The following is an 18441-nucleotide window of genomic DNA, read 5'->3' on the forward strand; positions in this document are numbered from 1 at the left end:
CACCTTCTCACACTCTTGCAGCTACATCCCAAGACAACTAGGCCTAAGGTGGCATGCAAAATATCCTTGATGCAACGCACTTGTTCTTGAAAATCCAGCAGGTCGGTCGGGTGAGGGGCAATAAAAGGGGGAATTAAAACTAGCGTCCCTCTTCGAATAGCAAACACACATGTGAGAGTTGTTGGCAGCGGCCAAAAGCTTGTTCGAACAAGATTACAAACATTTGAATTAAGTCATCGAACTGCTACAATAGTTTATCCTCCCCTCGCTATGAGCGAAGTGAGGAAAGACGATAACCTATTATATTGATTAGTTGGTACATCGTGACGCATAGAAAATTGACCGTATAGATTGTATAAGCATCAATACATGGTGAAAACATATGTCCAAAACGTCATTGTATGGATTTGTTTGAGACTCATGACCAATTTGTGAATTCTTATTTACCGTGTTTTTCGAAGCTCCATGTCGATAAAGTCAACAACTTTTGGATTTTGTTAGGCACGCGCTAGAAAAAAATCTATAAGAAGTTCAAATCCAAAACGCGCAAAAGCCTACAAATTGAATCATGTCCGGTATCATTTCCAACCCGGATGGCACGTACACCCGTCGCATACAATTCCCAACCGTACCCGCCGAGCCCAACCCGACTTCTCCAACGACTCGGGTCCTCTCCAAAGACGTCCCTGTAAACCCGGAAACGCGAACCACGGCCCGACTATTCCTCCCCCGCGAAGCCCTCGATTTACCGGCCTCTAAACTCCCTCTCGTTTTTTACTACCACGGCGGCGCGTTCGTTTACCTCAGTGCCGCGTCATCCAGCAACCACGACTTTTGTTCCGACATGGCTCTCCAGCTCCGAGCTCTTGTCGTCTCCCTGGAGTACCGCCTAGCACCCGAGCACCGCCTCCCGGCGGCATACGATGATGCTGTGGATGCGTTGCACTGGATTGCCTCCACCAAAGAAGAGTGGGTCACCGAATTTACAGATCTGTCCAGTTGCTTTTTAATGGGAACCAGCGCTGGGGGGAACCTGGCTTACCACGCTGGGCTGCGCGCGTGTGAAGCTATTGGCGATCGTCTCCAGCCTCTGCGAATCAAAGGGCTGATATTGCACCATCCGTTCTTTGGTGGGTCCGACAGAACAGGGTCAGAGCTGGCGATGGCTGATGACCCGGTTTTGTCGCTACCCGGGTGCGATGGAGCGTGGAGTTTGGCGTTGCCCGTCGGCACAGACCGTGACCATGAGTACTGTAATCCAACGGTGGCAAAAGAACCTGATGATCGTTACGTTGGAATTCGGGAGATGGGTTGGCGGGTCTTGGTTACGGGTTGTTTCGGAGACCCTTTGATTGACCGTCAAATGCAGTTGGCGAAGATGCTGGAGAAAGAGGGCGTACGTATAACGACCCACTTTGGCGATGGTTTCCATGGTATGGAGGTAATCGACCCGTCTAAAGCCCAAGGCTTGTTTGTTGTCTTGAAAAACTTCGTGTACACTACTTAGAGCCAATTTGGATTTATTATGATTTTTTTTTTAAAATTGTTTCTGATGTGTTTCCAAAATAATCAGCTGTAAAATAAAATGGTTGAATGTGTGATAAATTGTATTTTAAAAATGTTGTGGGTATGAAAAGTAGTTTAAAAATGTTTGGTAAATTTTAATGTAAAAGGGATATAATTGTGTATAATGACCAAAATGAACATGATAGTGTAGGTAATGATGACAACAACGGTGGCGAGAGCAATGGTTTAATAGTGGTTGTGCCAATAGAGGGGGTGTGGTGATTGGACTACAGAGGTAACAATGGTAGTAAGGCGGCCACAACGGCGGTTATGTCAGTTGTGGTCGTGGTTATGGTGACAGTGGTGAAGGTTGTGTTTATGGTGGTGGTGGCAATGGCGGTGGCAGTAATGATGGTAGGGGTAGTTGTGGTAGTGTCAATTGTGATTGTGGTAGTGGTGATGGTGAGTATGGTTGTGGTGGTGGTGGTGCCGTGATTGTGATGCGGTGGTGGTGGCAACAATAGTTGTGGTAATGGCAATGGTGGTGTAAGAGATTAAGATTTGTAGTGGGAGGTGGTGATCACTTTGTTCTCTAAGTATAAAATGTGTCTAGAAGGATAAATAATATCATTTTTTTTAAATTAAGGAACATTTTATATGAATTAAAAATATTCATTAACGGCTCAACTTCGCTATTTATTAAAGCAGAAGCAGGTTTTAAAAGCAATCTACATACTGCTTTTAAAAGTTGTTGTCTTAAGGCCATTACTTTTAAAATAAGTGGGATATTTTATTTTTACCAAATACTTTTTTATTGCTTAACTTTAAAGTGACATAGTTTTTGGTGAAAAAACATTATCAAATTAGGCCTTAAGCAACAAATCTACAAGTTACTTACATGTTTTTTGTTTTGATATAAAAAACAATTCATATAATATAAGATATGGTTAATTATTATACTTTGCATTTGTTTAGTTTTGGCTCGATAAGGGTTTGATCTGTCTTTTAAAATTCCACTCTTTAGTTTGTACAACACTAGAATTTCGAATTATTAAACTACTCATCGATTGCATTGTAAATTAACTTGATATAAATCGGTAGAAAGCAATACCTAAAAATGTAACGGTCGATTGTATTATAAATTAACTTGATATAAATCGGTAGAAAGCAATACCTAATAATGTAACAGTTTGTAAATTTTTATGATAGAAATAACTTGACACTTAAATCACCTTAGCTTAAGAAATAGGCCAAAGGATATTCATCTAAGTTGTCTTAGATCCGAAAATAGCCATAATTTGGCTTATGATTCATTCAAACCTAAAAGACGGCAAATCATGCAGAGTTTAGTTCAAACACAAACGATATTTCACCTTAAACTATATTATGTAGAGAGAGACAAACCCCAAATACAAAAAAGCTCTAATCAATATTGTCACATACGTGATGTTACAATAACTTGTAAGTTTAAACGTTGTTTTCAAGTGTTTATGGGACATTGACTAAACTTTTTGGGGTGCAGTATGTCGATAGTATTGAGTGGTGAGCTCAATTATTAAAGATTGATTACAGCTTAATCCACCTAAATTATAATGTAAAGATGCTTCGACCTTAAGTCTTCGCACGCACCTATCCTCTCCCAATGAAACAATTAATAAAAAGTTAATAATGTCCGACGAAACGCCAGCAACCCATTCCAATTCTCTCTCTGCCGTCGATGGTCGATCCCTACCAGCAACTCCCGATTGCATGTGGAGAAATTTTCTAGTGTACCGCGAACACGTCTCAATACAATAAGTATCTTAATACAAGTAGTTGGAATTATTATTTTTTTTCAAGTATCCAACCACTTGTATTATGACATTTGGTGTAGCGAATCGTGTTATTGATACACTGAAAAATCTCTCCCACATGCAACCCTTCTCATGCCAGTTTTCTCCAAAGACATGCAATCAATCTAACAACACTTGAGTTCGGTTGTTCCTGCCCCGTCATGTGCTGGATTGCTCCTCCTCAACTACACGTGCCGCCAAGTTTTCCCTAGTTGTCTTTTAACAAGATTGAGATTTCATGTAAATTGGGCCACTTTTCATGTTACTAATTGATTTTATGGTAGAACCTAAACTTTCTTTATGGTGTCAAAACAGGTTCTTCCACTTGTGAAACCCAACTGCCATATGCGCTTCATGTCACTTCGTTTGTGTTATCCTCGTGTTTTGTTTGAAAATTCGCCACACACGAGAGTGTATGTTGAGAATCAATACCTACATTGATGAGGAAATGGACCTGCTGTGAACTTATAAGTAAGTTTAAACTGTTCTCTATATTATCAATTGGGTTTTTGCTAAAACCCCTACTTTCTTCATTTCAATGAAGCTCTATCACATCATTCATGTCGGATGAGGATTCTCTCCGGGTCATTTTTGTGAGGATCTTGGGTACCACTTCATCGTATCCGTTTATCGTACATCGTGAGACTATTTTTTGTCAGGTACTGGTTGTATTCAATTTTAAATAAAAATTTATCACTTCATCGTATCTGTTTATCATACATCGCGCAGCTTTTGTCAGGTACTGTTTGTGTTCAATTTTAAATAAAAAAATTACCACTTAATCGTATCCGTTTATCGTACATCGTGCGGCTAGTTTTCGTCAAGTACTGTTTGTGTTCAATTTTAAATAAAAAATTCAAAATAATTTTTAACAGTATAATGACAGGTGAACATATACGATAAAGTAATATCTATTCAATTCACGTCTGTGGTACGTGATTTCATGTAAATTTTTCTCGTACGATCTCATTTACAATCTCAACCATTATCCAATATAATTAGTACACCCTCTTTTATATACCAAGTGATTTCAAGCTCATATCCCTACTTCATAAAATTTTGAATGAGCTATCTTTGGTTGAGAGTCCTTGTTGGGCTTAGCCCAGGTTTTAAATGTCCAAAAGGAACTAGAGGAACTCAGTTTGTCTGAGAGTCATGTTCATTTTGGACCATCCAGTTGCATGCAAAGCCTATACATGTACGAGATTAACGGAGGGTTTTTATCACAAAAAGGTTTTTGAGATTGACCAAACTCGTCATTTTAGTCTCTCATTTTTTAAATCAATCAATGTTGTCCCTGATATTCATCACCGCACATCAATTTATCATTCCGTTTAGATTCCGTCAATTATTCTGTTAGTTTGTATGTGAGACACACAAATCCAATAAAATGATGACACATGGATTGCACAAAAGAAAGGTTTTTATCGCAAATGGTCATTGACATTTATCAAACTCCTTATTATGGTCCCTGAGTTTCAAAAATCGATAAATTTGGTTCCCGACTTCATTATCACGCATCAAGTCATTCCGTTAAAATTTCGTCAATATTTTTTGTTAGTCTGATGATGTGGTCCCACTAATCCAATCATATGGCGCCAAGTGGATTAGCTATAAGAAACTATTTTTTTTATAGTGAACTAATCGACGAGTATTCCACGCTGACATTTATCTCGCATCCCACAATCCCAATTTGAAATTTATTTTTAAGCATATCTAGATGAAGATGATGATGTCTTTTTTTTTTCTTTTAGTTTTTGTTTTTAATTTCTTATTTTACTTTTAGTTTTAAATCTTTAAAAAAAAAAAGATTTTTTTTAAATAGTTAATCCATGTGGCGCCATATGATTGGATTAGTGGGACCATGTTATCACACTAACAAAAAATATTGACGAAATTTTAATGGAATGACTAAATTGATGTGTGGTAGTGAAAGTCAAGGACTAAATTTATTGATTTTTGAAACTCAATGACCAAAATGAGGAGTTTGATAAATGTCGGGAACCATTGGCGATAAAAACCCTTCTTTTGTGTAATCCACATGCCACCATTTTATTAGATTTGTGGGTCTCACATACAAACTAACAGAATAATTGACAAAATCTAAACGGAATGACCAAATAGATGTGCTGTAGTGAATGTCAAGGACGACACTGATTGATTTTGAAAGTGAGAGATCAAAATGATGAGTTTGGTCAATCTCATGGACCATTGATGATAAAAACCCTTAGTGTAAACCTATCTAGCTCAACAGGTTATAAGTTCTATTACATTTGAGATGTTGTGTTCTAAGTTCTAACAAGGACAAGATATTGGTAATGAAATATTAAACATGAACCACAAACTTAAAAGTATAAACTTGTCGAATGATTAACTCAACAGAGGCTACAACGCATGGAATTTGAACGTTTTGTTGCTAATTGACTTAATTAACTAACAGAATACCAAAAATCTAATTCGTGATGGTGATTGGTCACAATAGTGTAACAGAGAATATGACTTAAATCATCAGGTACGAGTGGTGAAGCACAACATATTTGGGGCCAAAAGTTTTCTGTTCCATGACCACATAACACACGAAAACACTACCAGTCCGCAGTTTTTAAGGGTTGTTTGCGATAATCATTTTATGGGTTCTTCGAAATTTGGCTAGATTTACTCAACAAGTTTTTAGTTTTCAAGTTTAAAAACATGAACACTATAATATTAGAACTAAAAACTAAAATAATTATCAAACAAATCCTTAATAATAATATAGAACAAATGGCGGAATAGATCAAATGTCAAGCGTAAAGTGCTAATTGGGAAGAAAATGAGCAAACCGTTGCATAGTTGGGCTTCGGGTCCGATGGACCTCTGACCCATAATTTAAAGAGAACGTCAACACATCAAACTCACCACTTTCCCATGACATATGGTCTTTTTTTGTTTGAATTCTATTGGTTGCTAGCCCTAAACGAGATTTTAATAGTTTAGGATGTTTTTGGTATATTCTTATTTAATTAATTCATTTCCTATTAAGAGTAATTCTAGGGTTTCTTAACCGTTAGTTTGTTATCTTTCACATTATTCATTTATAAACTTTAAGGTTTTTGCATATTTTTGGTAGATTCTTATGTTGTTGTTCTCTTAAGAACAACGTTATTTATTCTTCTTTTTGTTATGATGCGTCAATAACAGAAGAAAAAAAATAGCGATTTGCAACTTTAAGCTATAAAATAAATTTCCTAGCCATTAAAATTTTATGCCACACATAACACACTCCCATTAAGTAAAATTTCATAAGTTGAAGCGTAAGAAACATCATATTTGATTAGTAAAATAGTTTGACTTGTACTTTAGTTGTTATTGGGGAAGAGGGGCCAGAGGGTGTGGATTGTGTCAAGATAAGCAGGCAGACAGGGAAGGGGTTTGAAATTTTGGCAGGAAGAAACGGGGGCAAGGCCACCGTTACCCCACGCCGCCACTGGCCACACATGTAATTAACCATGGTGGACCTATATATATACATCTATCGGTCTATCTTTCTATATGCCCACGCTTCACTTCAAAGATAAAAAAGCCTTGGATGTGTATAAGAACTAAAAGGAATTTTGGACATAATATGATTATAATTCAAGGATCAAGACGATAGAAATCCAGCATTTTTAATTTAAATTAGTAATTATCAGATAATGATTATTAGAAAAATTAATATATTTGATATATCATATATGTAGTTACAAGTTTCTGAAATTAAAAAAAAAAAACAAGGAACAAGCAGGACAGCAAAAGAATTAAGGAGAAGGATATGCAATGTATGGAGTCTATGCTCTACAGACACCTAAAACATGGAGACAAAAACCATGCAAATGATGACAAACTAATGGTCACCTAATAAAATGCCATATGGTTAGCATTTGACATATATATATTGGGCTTCGATCTTATAATATGTATTAATTAAAAGAGTTTTTTTTTTTAACTTTAATCTTTTAAGAAGATTGAAATTTAAAATAAACTTGGTGTTAGATTACATATTGATTATAATCCATGTCCTTTATTCAAAATAATTAATGTGCATTTTATTTAAAGTCTCTCTTTAAATATTTAAATTTATTAACATAAAAATTTTAATTTATTTTTTGACCAAAAAAGAGTTTTTTAATTTATTAATTTTATTTAACATTCTTCAAACTTGAAAGAATCAATTAATGTACCTAAATGTTAGTACTGAAATGTGTGTACCGAAATGTATTATATTGAACTAATGTAATTAAATGTTAGTACCGAAGTATATGTAACGAAATATATGCACTGAAATGTATTATATTAAATTAATGTACCTAAATGTGTGTACTGAAATATATTATATTGAATTAATGTACCTAAATGTTTGTATTGAAATGTATGTACCGAAATATGTGTATCAAAATGTATTATATTGAACTAATGTATTTAAATGTTAGTATCGAAATATATGTAACGAAACATATGCACTGAAATGTATTATATTAAATTAATGTATCTAAATGTGTCTACCGAAATGTTAGTACCGAAATATATGCACTGAAATGTATTATATTAAATTAATGTATCTAAATGTGTCTACCGAAATGTTAGTACCGAAATATATTATATTGAATTAATTTACCTAAATGTTTGTATCGAAATGTATGTACCGAAATATGTGTACCTAAATGTATGCACCGAAATGTATTATAATGAATTCAATGTACCTAAATGAAGAAGACAAAGTACATCGAAATATATTGTATAATAAAAATTAGTTTATCTAAATGTTTACAACAAAATATATTACGATAAATGAAATTAAAAATATAATTATAATGAAATAAAATTAATACATTAAAAATTAGGAAGAAAAAGACAAATAATTAAAAAATAAAAAATATAATTAACAAAATGAGATTATTAATGTATCAAATGACTAAAATTAGATTTTGATCTTACTCATGATTTTAATCTAAAAGTCATCTGGATTAAAATGAAGTTTTCTATTAATTAAATCAAATGTCATTGTAACATGACTTGAGGAAGCTTAATTAGTGCTAATTGTAAAAGAGTTGTTAAAAACAAAAGGATCATGATGTGAGTCGACTCCTCCAACCGTATATTTTCTTTCTAATTAACTAATAAGTTAATAAGCGGTTTGAAAGCTTCATTTTCACATGTGATGGTACCTCTACATGCATCTACGTGTAGATATGGACTTGAGAGTCGTTTTTATGCATTCAATTCCTTACAAAATTACAAATAAATTGAATCAAAAACAAAAAATAATCACATAACAAAATAATCAATTTTTAGGCCGTGCTATCCACATTGTTTTTATCTTTTACATAGAGACATAAATTAATGGGATGTGTGATAGCACCACCTTTAGAATTTTCAGTTTAGAGTCACGTGTTAAGCCATCATCCTATAATTCACATACCAATACTGTTAATCTACATATAATTCACATACCAAGACTATGATACATAGAAAAAGATTGGATGTTTGACTCGCATGCACTTGGACTAATGCAATGACTCATATGCCATACTGATCATAATTTTATACGACATAATAGTTTGTTGACCAATTTGTATATCACACCTCTTATAAAAGTATGTACAATTCAACTGGATATATGCGTCTTACATTTACTTATGATAGAGCCTATATTTCTTGAGTCCTTATATTTTTGTTAATGGGTGTTCTCTTTAATCAAATATGTAATTCTTATGTAAGCTACATACTTCCAAATGTCATGGTCGCTATAAGAAATTTCCCTAAAGACTAGAAAGAGACTTCAGATGTCTGTTGCCAGAGAAGGTAGTTGGATTCAGTGAGCTTGAGAAAGGGAGCATCATTAGGGCCAGAGGAAGGGGAGGAGGCCATGGGAGAGAGAACAGGGAGGCTCGATTGAGGGAGGAGAGAATACCGAGTAGGAGAGAGAGGATCCGCTAGGATTGGGGACCTAGGATAATGTAAACTACTGATACCATGTAGAAATTATGATTCTCATTATTAATTGAGTATAATGTACAATATATATGCATGGTTACACAAAAAAAATACTCTGAGAAGGAATCTATAACAGATATATACATAAGAAGTTCAAGGAGCAAGGCTTCTGAAACTATCCTTGAACTCGTGGGATTCTATAACTAACTTTATAACTTCAAAATACAGCATCATTAATTAGTTTGTGATAAAAATAATTTCTTGTTATGAAATTGTTTAGTAGTATTGTGAGCTGTGTTCTCTCGAGCTAGGCGTATATATATCTCATGTAACAGGCATGTATTTGTAGGCCGCAGGCCTGGAAGTTTCGTATATATTACTGTAATCGCTTTCTGCTTGTAGATACCTAAGATGATAAGAAATATGAAGGCTCCATATATATGTATGAAGGTTTAAATTGTCCAAAATATGTCAAAACAGGAACTAGAATATGGAGACAAGCAGGACAGCAAAAGAATTAAAGAGAAGGATAAGCAATATATGGAGTCTATGCTCTACAGACACCTAAAACATGGAGACAAAAACCATGCAAATGATGACAAATTAATGTTCACATAATAAAATGCCATATGGTTATCATTTGACATACATATATATATATATAGGGTTTCGATCTTATAATATGTACCCCTTAATTAAATCAAATGTCATTGTAACATGACTTGAGGAAGCTTAATTAGTGCTAATTGTAACAGAGTTGTGAAAAACAAAAGGATCATGATGTGAGTCGACTCCTCCAACCGTATAGTTTCTTTCTACTTAACTAATAAGTTAATAAGTGGTTTGAAAGCTTCATTTTCATATGTGACGGTATCTCTACATGCGTCTACGTAGAGATATGGACTTGAGTCGATTTTATGCATTCAAATCCTATCAAGTGACAAAAATACAAACAAATTGAATTAGAAACAAAAACTGATCACGTAAACAAATCATCAATTTATAATTTTCAGTTTAGAGTTATGTGGCAAGCCCTCATCCTATAATTCACATCCCAAGACTATTAATCTACATACCAAGCAACTACTATTACACATAGAAAAATATTGGATGTTTGACTCACATGCATTTCCAGAAAATATGACTCATATGCCCTTCTATGACATGCCATGTATGCTTTGTATACTGATCATATTTTATACGGAAGAATAGTTTGTGGATCATATTGTATGTCATATTTCTTGTAAAAGTACATACAACTCAACTGGATATATGCATCTTGCATTTACTTATGATAGAGCCTCTATTCCTTGTGTCCTTATTTTTATTAATGAGTGTTTTTTAATTAAATATGTAATTCTCATGTAAGCTACATACTTCCAAATGTTATGGCCACTGCAAGATAATTGCCCTAAAGACACGAAAGAGACTTCATATCTGTTGCCAAAGAAGGTAGTTAGATTCAGTAAGTTTGAGAAAGTGAGCAGCATTATTAGGGGGCCAGAGGAAGGGGAGGAGGGCATGGGAGAGAACAAGGAGGCTCGATTGTGGGAGGAGAGGAGACCGAGTAGGAGAGAGAAGGAAAGAGGATCGGTTAGGATTGGGGACCTAGGGCAATCTATGTAGAAATTATAATTCTCATTATTAATTCTGTATAATGATGTACAATATATATGCATGGTTACACAAAAACTATTCGGAGAAGGAATCTATAACTGATATACATAAGAAGTTCAAGGAGCAAGGCTTCTGAAATTATCTGAACTCATGGGATTCTCTAACTAACTTTATAAAATCAAAATACAACATCATTAATTAGTTTGTAATAAAAATAATTTCTAGTTATGAAATTATTTCATACTATTGTGAGCATCACTTTAAACTTTCCAAAACTGATTTATCAGTTTGCAAATATAGTTACCAAAAAATTAATAAGACAAACAAAAGAGCCGTGTTCTCTCGAGACGTATATATATCTTGAGTAACATGCATATATGCATGTGTAGGCCGTAGGCATGGAAGTGTCTTATATCTATATCTATATCTATATCCATATATATAAAGGGAGAAGGTCAAATAGGTGAAGCATTTCAAAATGCTAAGAAAGTCCCTTTGTTTTCTTCACAATCAAACCTTCTAAAGTTCAAAAAACTAGGACAAATTGGTAAAAAAAAAACCTGTATTGGAAAAGAATAAATTAAAAAAAAAAAAAAAGCATTATGCTTATCCTCTAAAATTTAGCAGTTTTACGGTTTAAAAAGTAAAACAAAGAAAAAAGTAATTAAAAAAAGAAAGAAAAAAAAAATCAGCACTCTAATGAAAACATTTTAATAAAAACAAAAATCAGCACTTTAATGAAAACAAATCAATTAAAAATAGAAAGAAAAAAAGAAATTAACACAACTAAGAGCAGTTTAACAGGAGTATAAGACCACAGGGCAGTTATCCTCGTACATTCCCACTCTTCCACTCTCAGAAAAATGAAACACGTTTTCAATGGAGAACTGAAAAACTGCTACTCTTCCCATTCAGGCTATTCTCAAACACAACATCATAAAAGAAACGACCAATTCGCGAGGGAAAATGAAACTAAACGAATTGCAATCCCTCTATGGGTGGGTAATTCCTACAGGTATGCCTCAGACTTTCCTCCTGATAGTTCTTAAAGTTCTATAAGCTCTATAAGTTCTGCTTTAACTGTGTAAGTATTCTCTTCCCAAGTTCTATAATAAGTTCTGCTTTCATTTTGTTGACAGGAGTTAAAGAATTTTGTGTTTCTGACATTGGAAGCAGCAAAAGCAGTCCTCAAGAAGATAGTGGAGATGATGACAATAATAATAAAGCCACATTTAGTTGCGAATCTCTATGAGGATTAATGGATCATGCATCTTGCCCTTGCAAAGCAAGTTCAGGTTGAAACCTCTTGAAGAGAGTTAAAACAACCCTAATTAGGCAATCAACCTTTAAAATGCCCTTTCTTCATAACATTGTTCATTGTCTTCATTTTAGTCTAATTATTTGTGTTATTTATTTTGACAACCTTAATCACTTAATTTCCAACCTTTTTGTATTGCATCAATACTATCACATTGAACGAAAAAGGTGTTTCCGATTTATGTTTTAATCGATTTTTATTATCATTAGTTTAGTTCTTTTCTTTAATTTGGTAGGAACTGAGACATTTTCCTTTCTATGTTAATACCATCTATATATATAATCCCAATGGATTTTCTATTGTGATGATCCCATCCATCACAATAAAAGCCACTATAATTATAAGGTTTTGATTTCTCTCTCCTTTCTTGGTGCAGAACCTGCGTGAGTTCATTCAATTTGTAAATACAGCAAAGAACACCATTTTAGCACCATACAGTGCAATTAGTGTTCACTAATATGGTTATGCAGCTTATTCTTTTTTTTTTTCTTCTCATATTTACAAACAAGGATTGCGCAATGAAGGATCACATGAGGCTCTGGAACAATTTGAGAAAGAACCATACTTCTTCAAATCATAGTCCTTTATATGTAATAGTTGCACAAGGTGTGTGTGGAGTTTAGTCCCAACGTCTCTTATTTTTTTCATTTCCATTTGTCTTCTAATTTCAATTTTTATGGGAGAGTATTAGGTTTGCTTTCTATGGCTTATTTCTTGGGTTTGGGATGCGAGAGTACTGATGTATGCTTTCTGATCAACGAGTTAGATGATTATGGCTGTAACGACATGTTCCAACTTAGCTTGGTTGATACATTCTTTTTCCCCTTTGAATCCCTTTACTTTGTGTTGGTTTTTCTATTAAGAAATGCAATAATATGATTCTGATAAAATTGGTTCTTCATATATTGCAATTGCATATCAATAAATTTCAAAATAGATAAAAACAATGTTTCACTTCATTGGTTCCTGGAGAAGAGAAAGCCAAAATAGGAAATTTTATTATCTTTTTATGAAGAACAAAAAAAAAGGCTTTGTAGTTTGTATGAAGATGCAAAATCATGAGTCCATTGAAAAGTATGTTTAAATTTCATTATCTTCTCTCGATTTCAATTACAGTTTAAGTTTTTACCTAAATAGTTGGACGAGGCCATCTCCTTTGGCAATGAGATCCTATTTATTTTCAGTAATCACTTAATGACATCCTATTTATTTTCAGTAATCACTTAAGAAATATAAAAATATTTAAAGCAATACATCTTTATGGTGCGTAGCGCCCGTGATGCAAATCTCTCGCATGCGCGGTAAGCGCGTGCGGAGAGGCTAGTATTAATGTAATCGCTTTCTGCATGTAGATGTATACCAAAGAAATATAAGAAATCTGAAGTCCAATCCCAATCGATATCAGATATCGATCAGTGCATGCATACATGCTCATTTGCATTGTATCACTCACAGTCGGAGTATATTGCTGGAGGAAAAGACAAAAACAGAGAAGAAATAAGATTTTGTGCAATTGATTAAAGCATTATCTGCGTTAGACATCCTGGCACGGCAATTGTAAACACTATCCTAATTAAGTTGATTATTCAGAAAACGACATAGCACCCTAACTCGATTTGATCATGCTTTTGTCGCCAAGTGGTAAAACCCAAAAGCAAACTTGGAATAAATGAAGACAAATTGAGATTAAGAGTGAGCTAATCTTCCAATTATCAATTGTTAACTATGTTGAGAAAGAATCAAAGAACATTGAAGAATTGAGAAAGATAAAGAACTAGAGAGAAACTTTAAAGAGGAAATGAGAGTTCTGTATTTCTAATAAGATGATTGACTGATTACATTTGTAAGTTGAAGCCCAATATAAATTGAACAATACAAGCTTATTAAGCACAAAGAGACTAAAAATCACTTAACCACCTACCAAACATTCTAACAACTTGAGTTGATATAGCATTGATTACATAATAACCAATGATAAAGAGATAATAGGTCTTGATCAATCCCCTACTGATAATATCTAGTGTTGTATATTATTGGTACCAGTAAAAAGATTATTGTTTTTTGTCCTAGGTGCAGAAAATGACACGAGACAAATGTGTTAAAAGATGAGGCGGCCGGGCAGCTAGCCCTAAAGCTTTATTAGATAGAGATGAGGAACCACATGATTATACACGAAAAGAGCAAACCTCGAGCTATCTGGATTTGATTTAAGAAGTATGCTTTGTTTACATCGGGGTTTCTCTCTCTTTTTGTTTATAAAGTGTATTATATTACGTGTGTTAGTTAGCCTTTTCTCTTTTTGATTTACTCATTGATTTTAATATATAAAATGTTAGCGTAGGATGATTAATATGGGTTAAGTTTTGTAAATCTTGTGGGCCTAGATTTACTTATCCTTCAAGTCACTTGACTTGTACATATTTGTAATCTTGTGAATCAATGAAATTAAGAAAGTTATAATTCTTGATAAAATAATAGAATTAATTATCAATAAAAACAAGAAGGTTTCCCTTCCAAAATTGAAAGTAGGGAACAAGAAAAAGAAGCATGCATGATTCACGGTTCCCTGATGCACCCTCTTCATGCGCAGCGGCAAATGCAGGTTGGGACAAGGGTGGGCAACTGCCTCTCTAATGCCGGAAAACATCTTGACCGTCTACATCTAGAGAAAAATTTCTGAATCTGTCACTGTTTATGTGTGAGTTTATGGATGGAACATAAGTAGCTAGATAGTTTCGTGGGAAAGAAAAGGGCGTTTTGTGACCATGTAAATGCCTGTGGGAGTGGTTCGTATATGGGTTGGGTCTATGCAGAGGGAGGGATACGAGAATCTGAGAATCTGAGATGGGGTAAGTATCACGCGGCCAAGAAGGGTAAGGCACGTGTTGAGGAGCTTCTTATATATTGATCTCATGCAGGGGTTGCATGTAAATTAAGATTGTAAGTTGCAAGGCACTGGTTATCTTTTTTTAGCGACACGTCGTTTTATTTCTTAAAACCAAGGTGAGGCAGCTGTTTAGGGTTTAGGAGCTTCTCATGCAGGCGAAGGGTTAAACATTTGAACTACACTAGCTTTGTTGGCGAAGCATAGTTTTCGTCCATGGTTTGTTTGCGTACTTAGCTGAAGACAGGGTGTGTTTAGGGGGGAAATTAAGAAGGGAATGAGCGATTATGGTGTCAGGTGAGTGTTAATAACTTGATTAGTGTAGTGTTAAGAGGAAAAGGAAGAAGACAAGGTACAGATAGATAGTGAGGAGGGGCCCAAGGGCCGGTGGGTATCCATGAGGGAAATCCGAACTGTTGTCGCTTACTGGGTCAGAGAATAGTTGTGTTGTGCATAAAATGTTTGGTTTTGTGTTTTGGGAGTTGGATTAGAAATGTCGAAATTTAGAGTTGATGCCAGACCAAACTACATATGGTTTGCACGTGATGCGGGCCTTTTGGAAGCGAGTACTGGAATGGGACTGTCATTGTCCTTACCTGTGGCTGCTGTGCCTCTCGTTTTCATTCCTCCTACATTACTGAGTGTGTGATATTTATCTCCTTTCTTCATTGTTAGAGAATCAAACGTTGTAGTTAATCTAAACTTAACTCATTCGTTTTCTTAAAAAAAAAAAAAAAAAAAAAAAAAAAACTTAACTCATTCTTTTAAAAGGACTTTTATTATAACTATCACACTGTATCGTGTACTACTAATTCGCTCATGTAAAAAAGCGAATTTATTGTCAATATATACCTCAATCTATAATAATATAAATTATGTAGTCTATCTATACAAATAATACAACTACAACAAATGGATTAGTAGCACCTTATTACCATCTAATAGTCATATCTAAAAATTTATGCATTCCTCACTACTCTCACCATTTGCACTGATATATATATATATATATATATATATATATATCAAAGGTATAAATTTTGATGTTTTCTCCAACTTTTGGTGTATTCCATTTTTATGTTATTTAAGTTATGGTTTGATATCTTTTCTATGTCACACCGCGTCATGAAGTAACCTTAAAAATATAACTCATACTCATCAAGGCAGAAATTCTATCTTCGTATTAGAACTAATTAACAACTAATTAAGAGTAGTCCTAGATTAAAATAATTTTAATCCAGATGCAATTTGGTGTTTGTTTACACCTTAAATTATAAAAAAAATCATGATAATCAAATTAAACAATGTATGAAAGTTTTCAATTGTACATGCATGAGTTACTTTGACTAGTCATGAGATTTTCAACCCTGTTAGTAACAAAATTGGATTCTCTTACACAATAATAATTATGTGATCAACCCAAGGAGAAAATTTTTAATGTGCCTGAAACAAATACAATATACTATGTGTTATTATATACGTGGATGCAATTTTTTTTTCAAGTGTCTTTCTCTTTGTATAATGACATATGTTGTATGTGCTTGTGTTCGGAACACATTGAAAAATCTCTTCAACGTAAGGCTTCTTGCCATGTGGGGACTGACGTATACCACCTCTCCCTCATTTTTCAAAATTAATGGTAATAATATCATCAGAAGAATGTTGCAGCATCTAAAGACAAACACCAAGACAATTTTAGCTAGTATTCCCTTGCATTCCATATTGCCACAACCGTCCAAATCTCCAGCCTTCAGATGTAAAAAAGAACACAAGAATAAATCCAAGAAAACATGTATATACTTAAAGTTTCTAGCAGATGAATGCACTACAAAGAAGGACCCGGCTTCTATGCCCTTCCACTTCCCATACATTCTCATCCATTTTTATTTTGTGCGGTTACGGTTAAGTCACGTCAACATTTTGTATTGATTTTTTTTTATAGAGATAATAAGACAAAAAGCAATAGTAGTATAAAATGTTGACGTGTCTTAACTGTAACCGCACAAATAAGAGGGGATAAGAGTGTATGGGAAATGGGAGGGCAGAGAATCTAGGTCCCTACAAAGAAAGCTCTGTCAATCCTCCATGGATTGTAGCGGATGAGGATCCCATCCGGATCCAAATGGTGGGGATATTAGGGATCCTCACATCGTAGCCGTTCATCGTATATTGTGTGGTCAGTTTTCATCAGGTACTATTTGTGTTTAATTTTAAATAAAAAAATTCAAATAATTTCTGATTGCATGATGTACAATGAACGGCTAGAATGTGAAGATCCCTAAGATCCCCACCATTTGATCTCGGATGGGATCCAAATCCGTTTCTAGCATCCTATTACTTTGAATCATCCATCAGGGGTGGGGCCGGTGGGCCATCTCTTCCCTTTGGTCTTTCTCTATTCTAGCATCCTATTACTTTGAATCATCCATCAGGGGTGGGGCCGGTGGGCCATCTCTTCCCTTTGGTCTTTCTCTAGGAGAAAATTTTAATTGTGATGGGAACACGAATGTTACATCACATGTTTTTATGTAAGTGGTGTAAAATTTTACTTTTTAAGTTATTAATCTTTTAACACACAAACTCTAAAATTTATATAATGACACGTGATGTATCACCTCGTGTGATAATCACGCTGAACAATCTCTTCTTTCTCTAGGGTTTTAACCCAACCCAGGTCGACAGAGCTTTCAATTTAAACTAAACTAAATGTATTGATAAGTGCGGCCATTGAAATTTGACGATGGATCGATTTAGGACCATTAGATTAATTAATATAAGCATGCGATATACAGCCATGATTAAATCACATATTGTTCGTAGAGAAAAACACTTGTGCTTATAAGCAAAAAATATTTGGATTAGAAAAAAGTTGAAAGCGCTTGGAAAGAGTTTTTATAAGCAGCAGTACTTATTAATTTTTTCTGTTTAAATTAAATGTGGAAACGGTTTAGAATGACTTAATAACTGTGTTAAACATGTTTTAGCAATTCTGACAAAAAAAATGTGTCGTTAAACTGCTAATTAATATAAATTGGGTGAGTGATTATGATTAAACTAAGTTGGTAATTACGTTAATACACATGCAGTTTAGAGGGATGGGAAAGGTAAAGCTACATATAAACCTTTACACATTAAAGAAAAGTAAAAGTACAAAACAAATAGAGTGAGTGAACCCAGCAGTTCGTAGTTTATTGGTTCCCTCATGTCACTTTATTTGTCTTGCTTTTTGTTGTTCGCTAAGAAAACTAGCTAGTTAATTACAAGACTCCCCCCGGAAACGGCAGAAAAAAAAAGAAGAAAAAAACTGGCTTTTCCTCTAACTTTGCCTTTGT

At 34.3% G+C, this 18441-nt stretch overlaps 1 protein-coding gene across 1 annotated transcript; it reads left to right on the forward strand.

Moving 5' to 3' along the window:
• Positions 1-379: 379 nt before the first annotated feature.
• LOC137733124 (carboxylesterase 1) lies at positions 380-1722 on the forward strand. Its single transcript, XM_068472284.1, has one exon. It carries the CDS (start codon positions 569-571, stop codon positions 1505-1507), a length of 939 nt encoding a protein of 312 aa, XP_068328385.1. The 5' UTR covers positions 380-568; the 3' UTR covers positions 1508-1722.
• The last annotated feature ends 16719 nt before the right edge of the window (positions 1723-18441 follow it).

The sequence above is a fragment of the Pyrus communis genome, chromosome 5 (genome assembly GCF_963583255.1).
Source record: "Pyrus communis chromosome 5, drPyrComm1.1, whole genome shotgun sequence".
Lineage (NCBI taxonomy): Eukaryota > Viridiplantae > Streptophyta > Magnoliopsida > Rosales > Rosaceae > Pyrus > Pyrus communis.

Bases quoted from the DNA above. Each gene is read 5' to 3' on its own strand.
- LOC137733124 (XM_068472284.1), top strand. From the start codon at position 569: ATGTCCGGTATCATTTCCAACCCGGATGGCACGTACACCCGTCGCATA.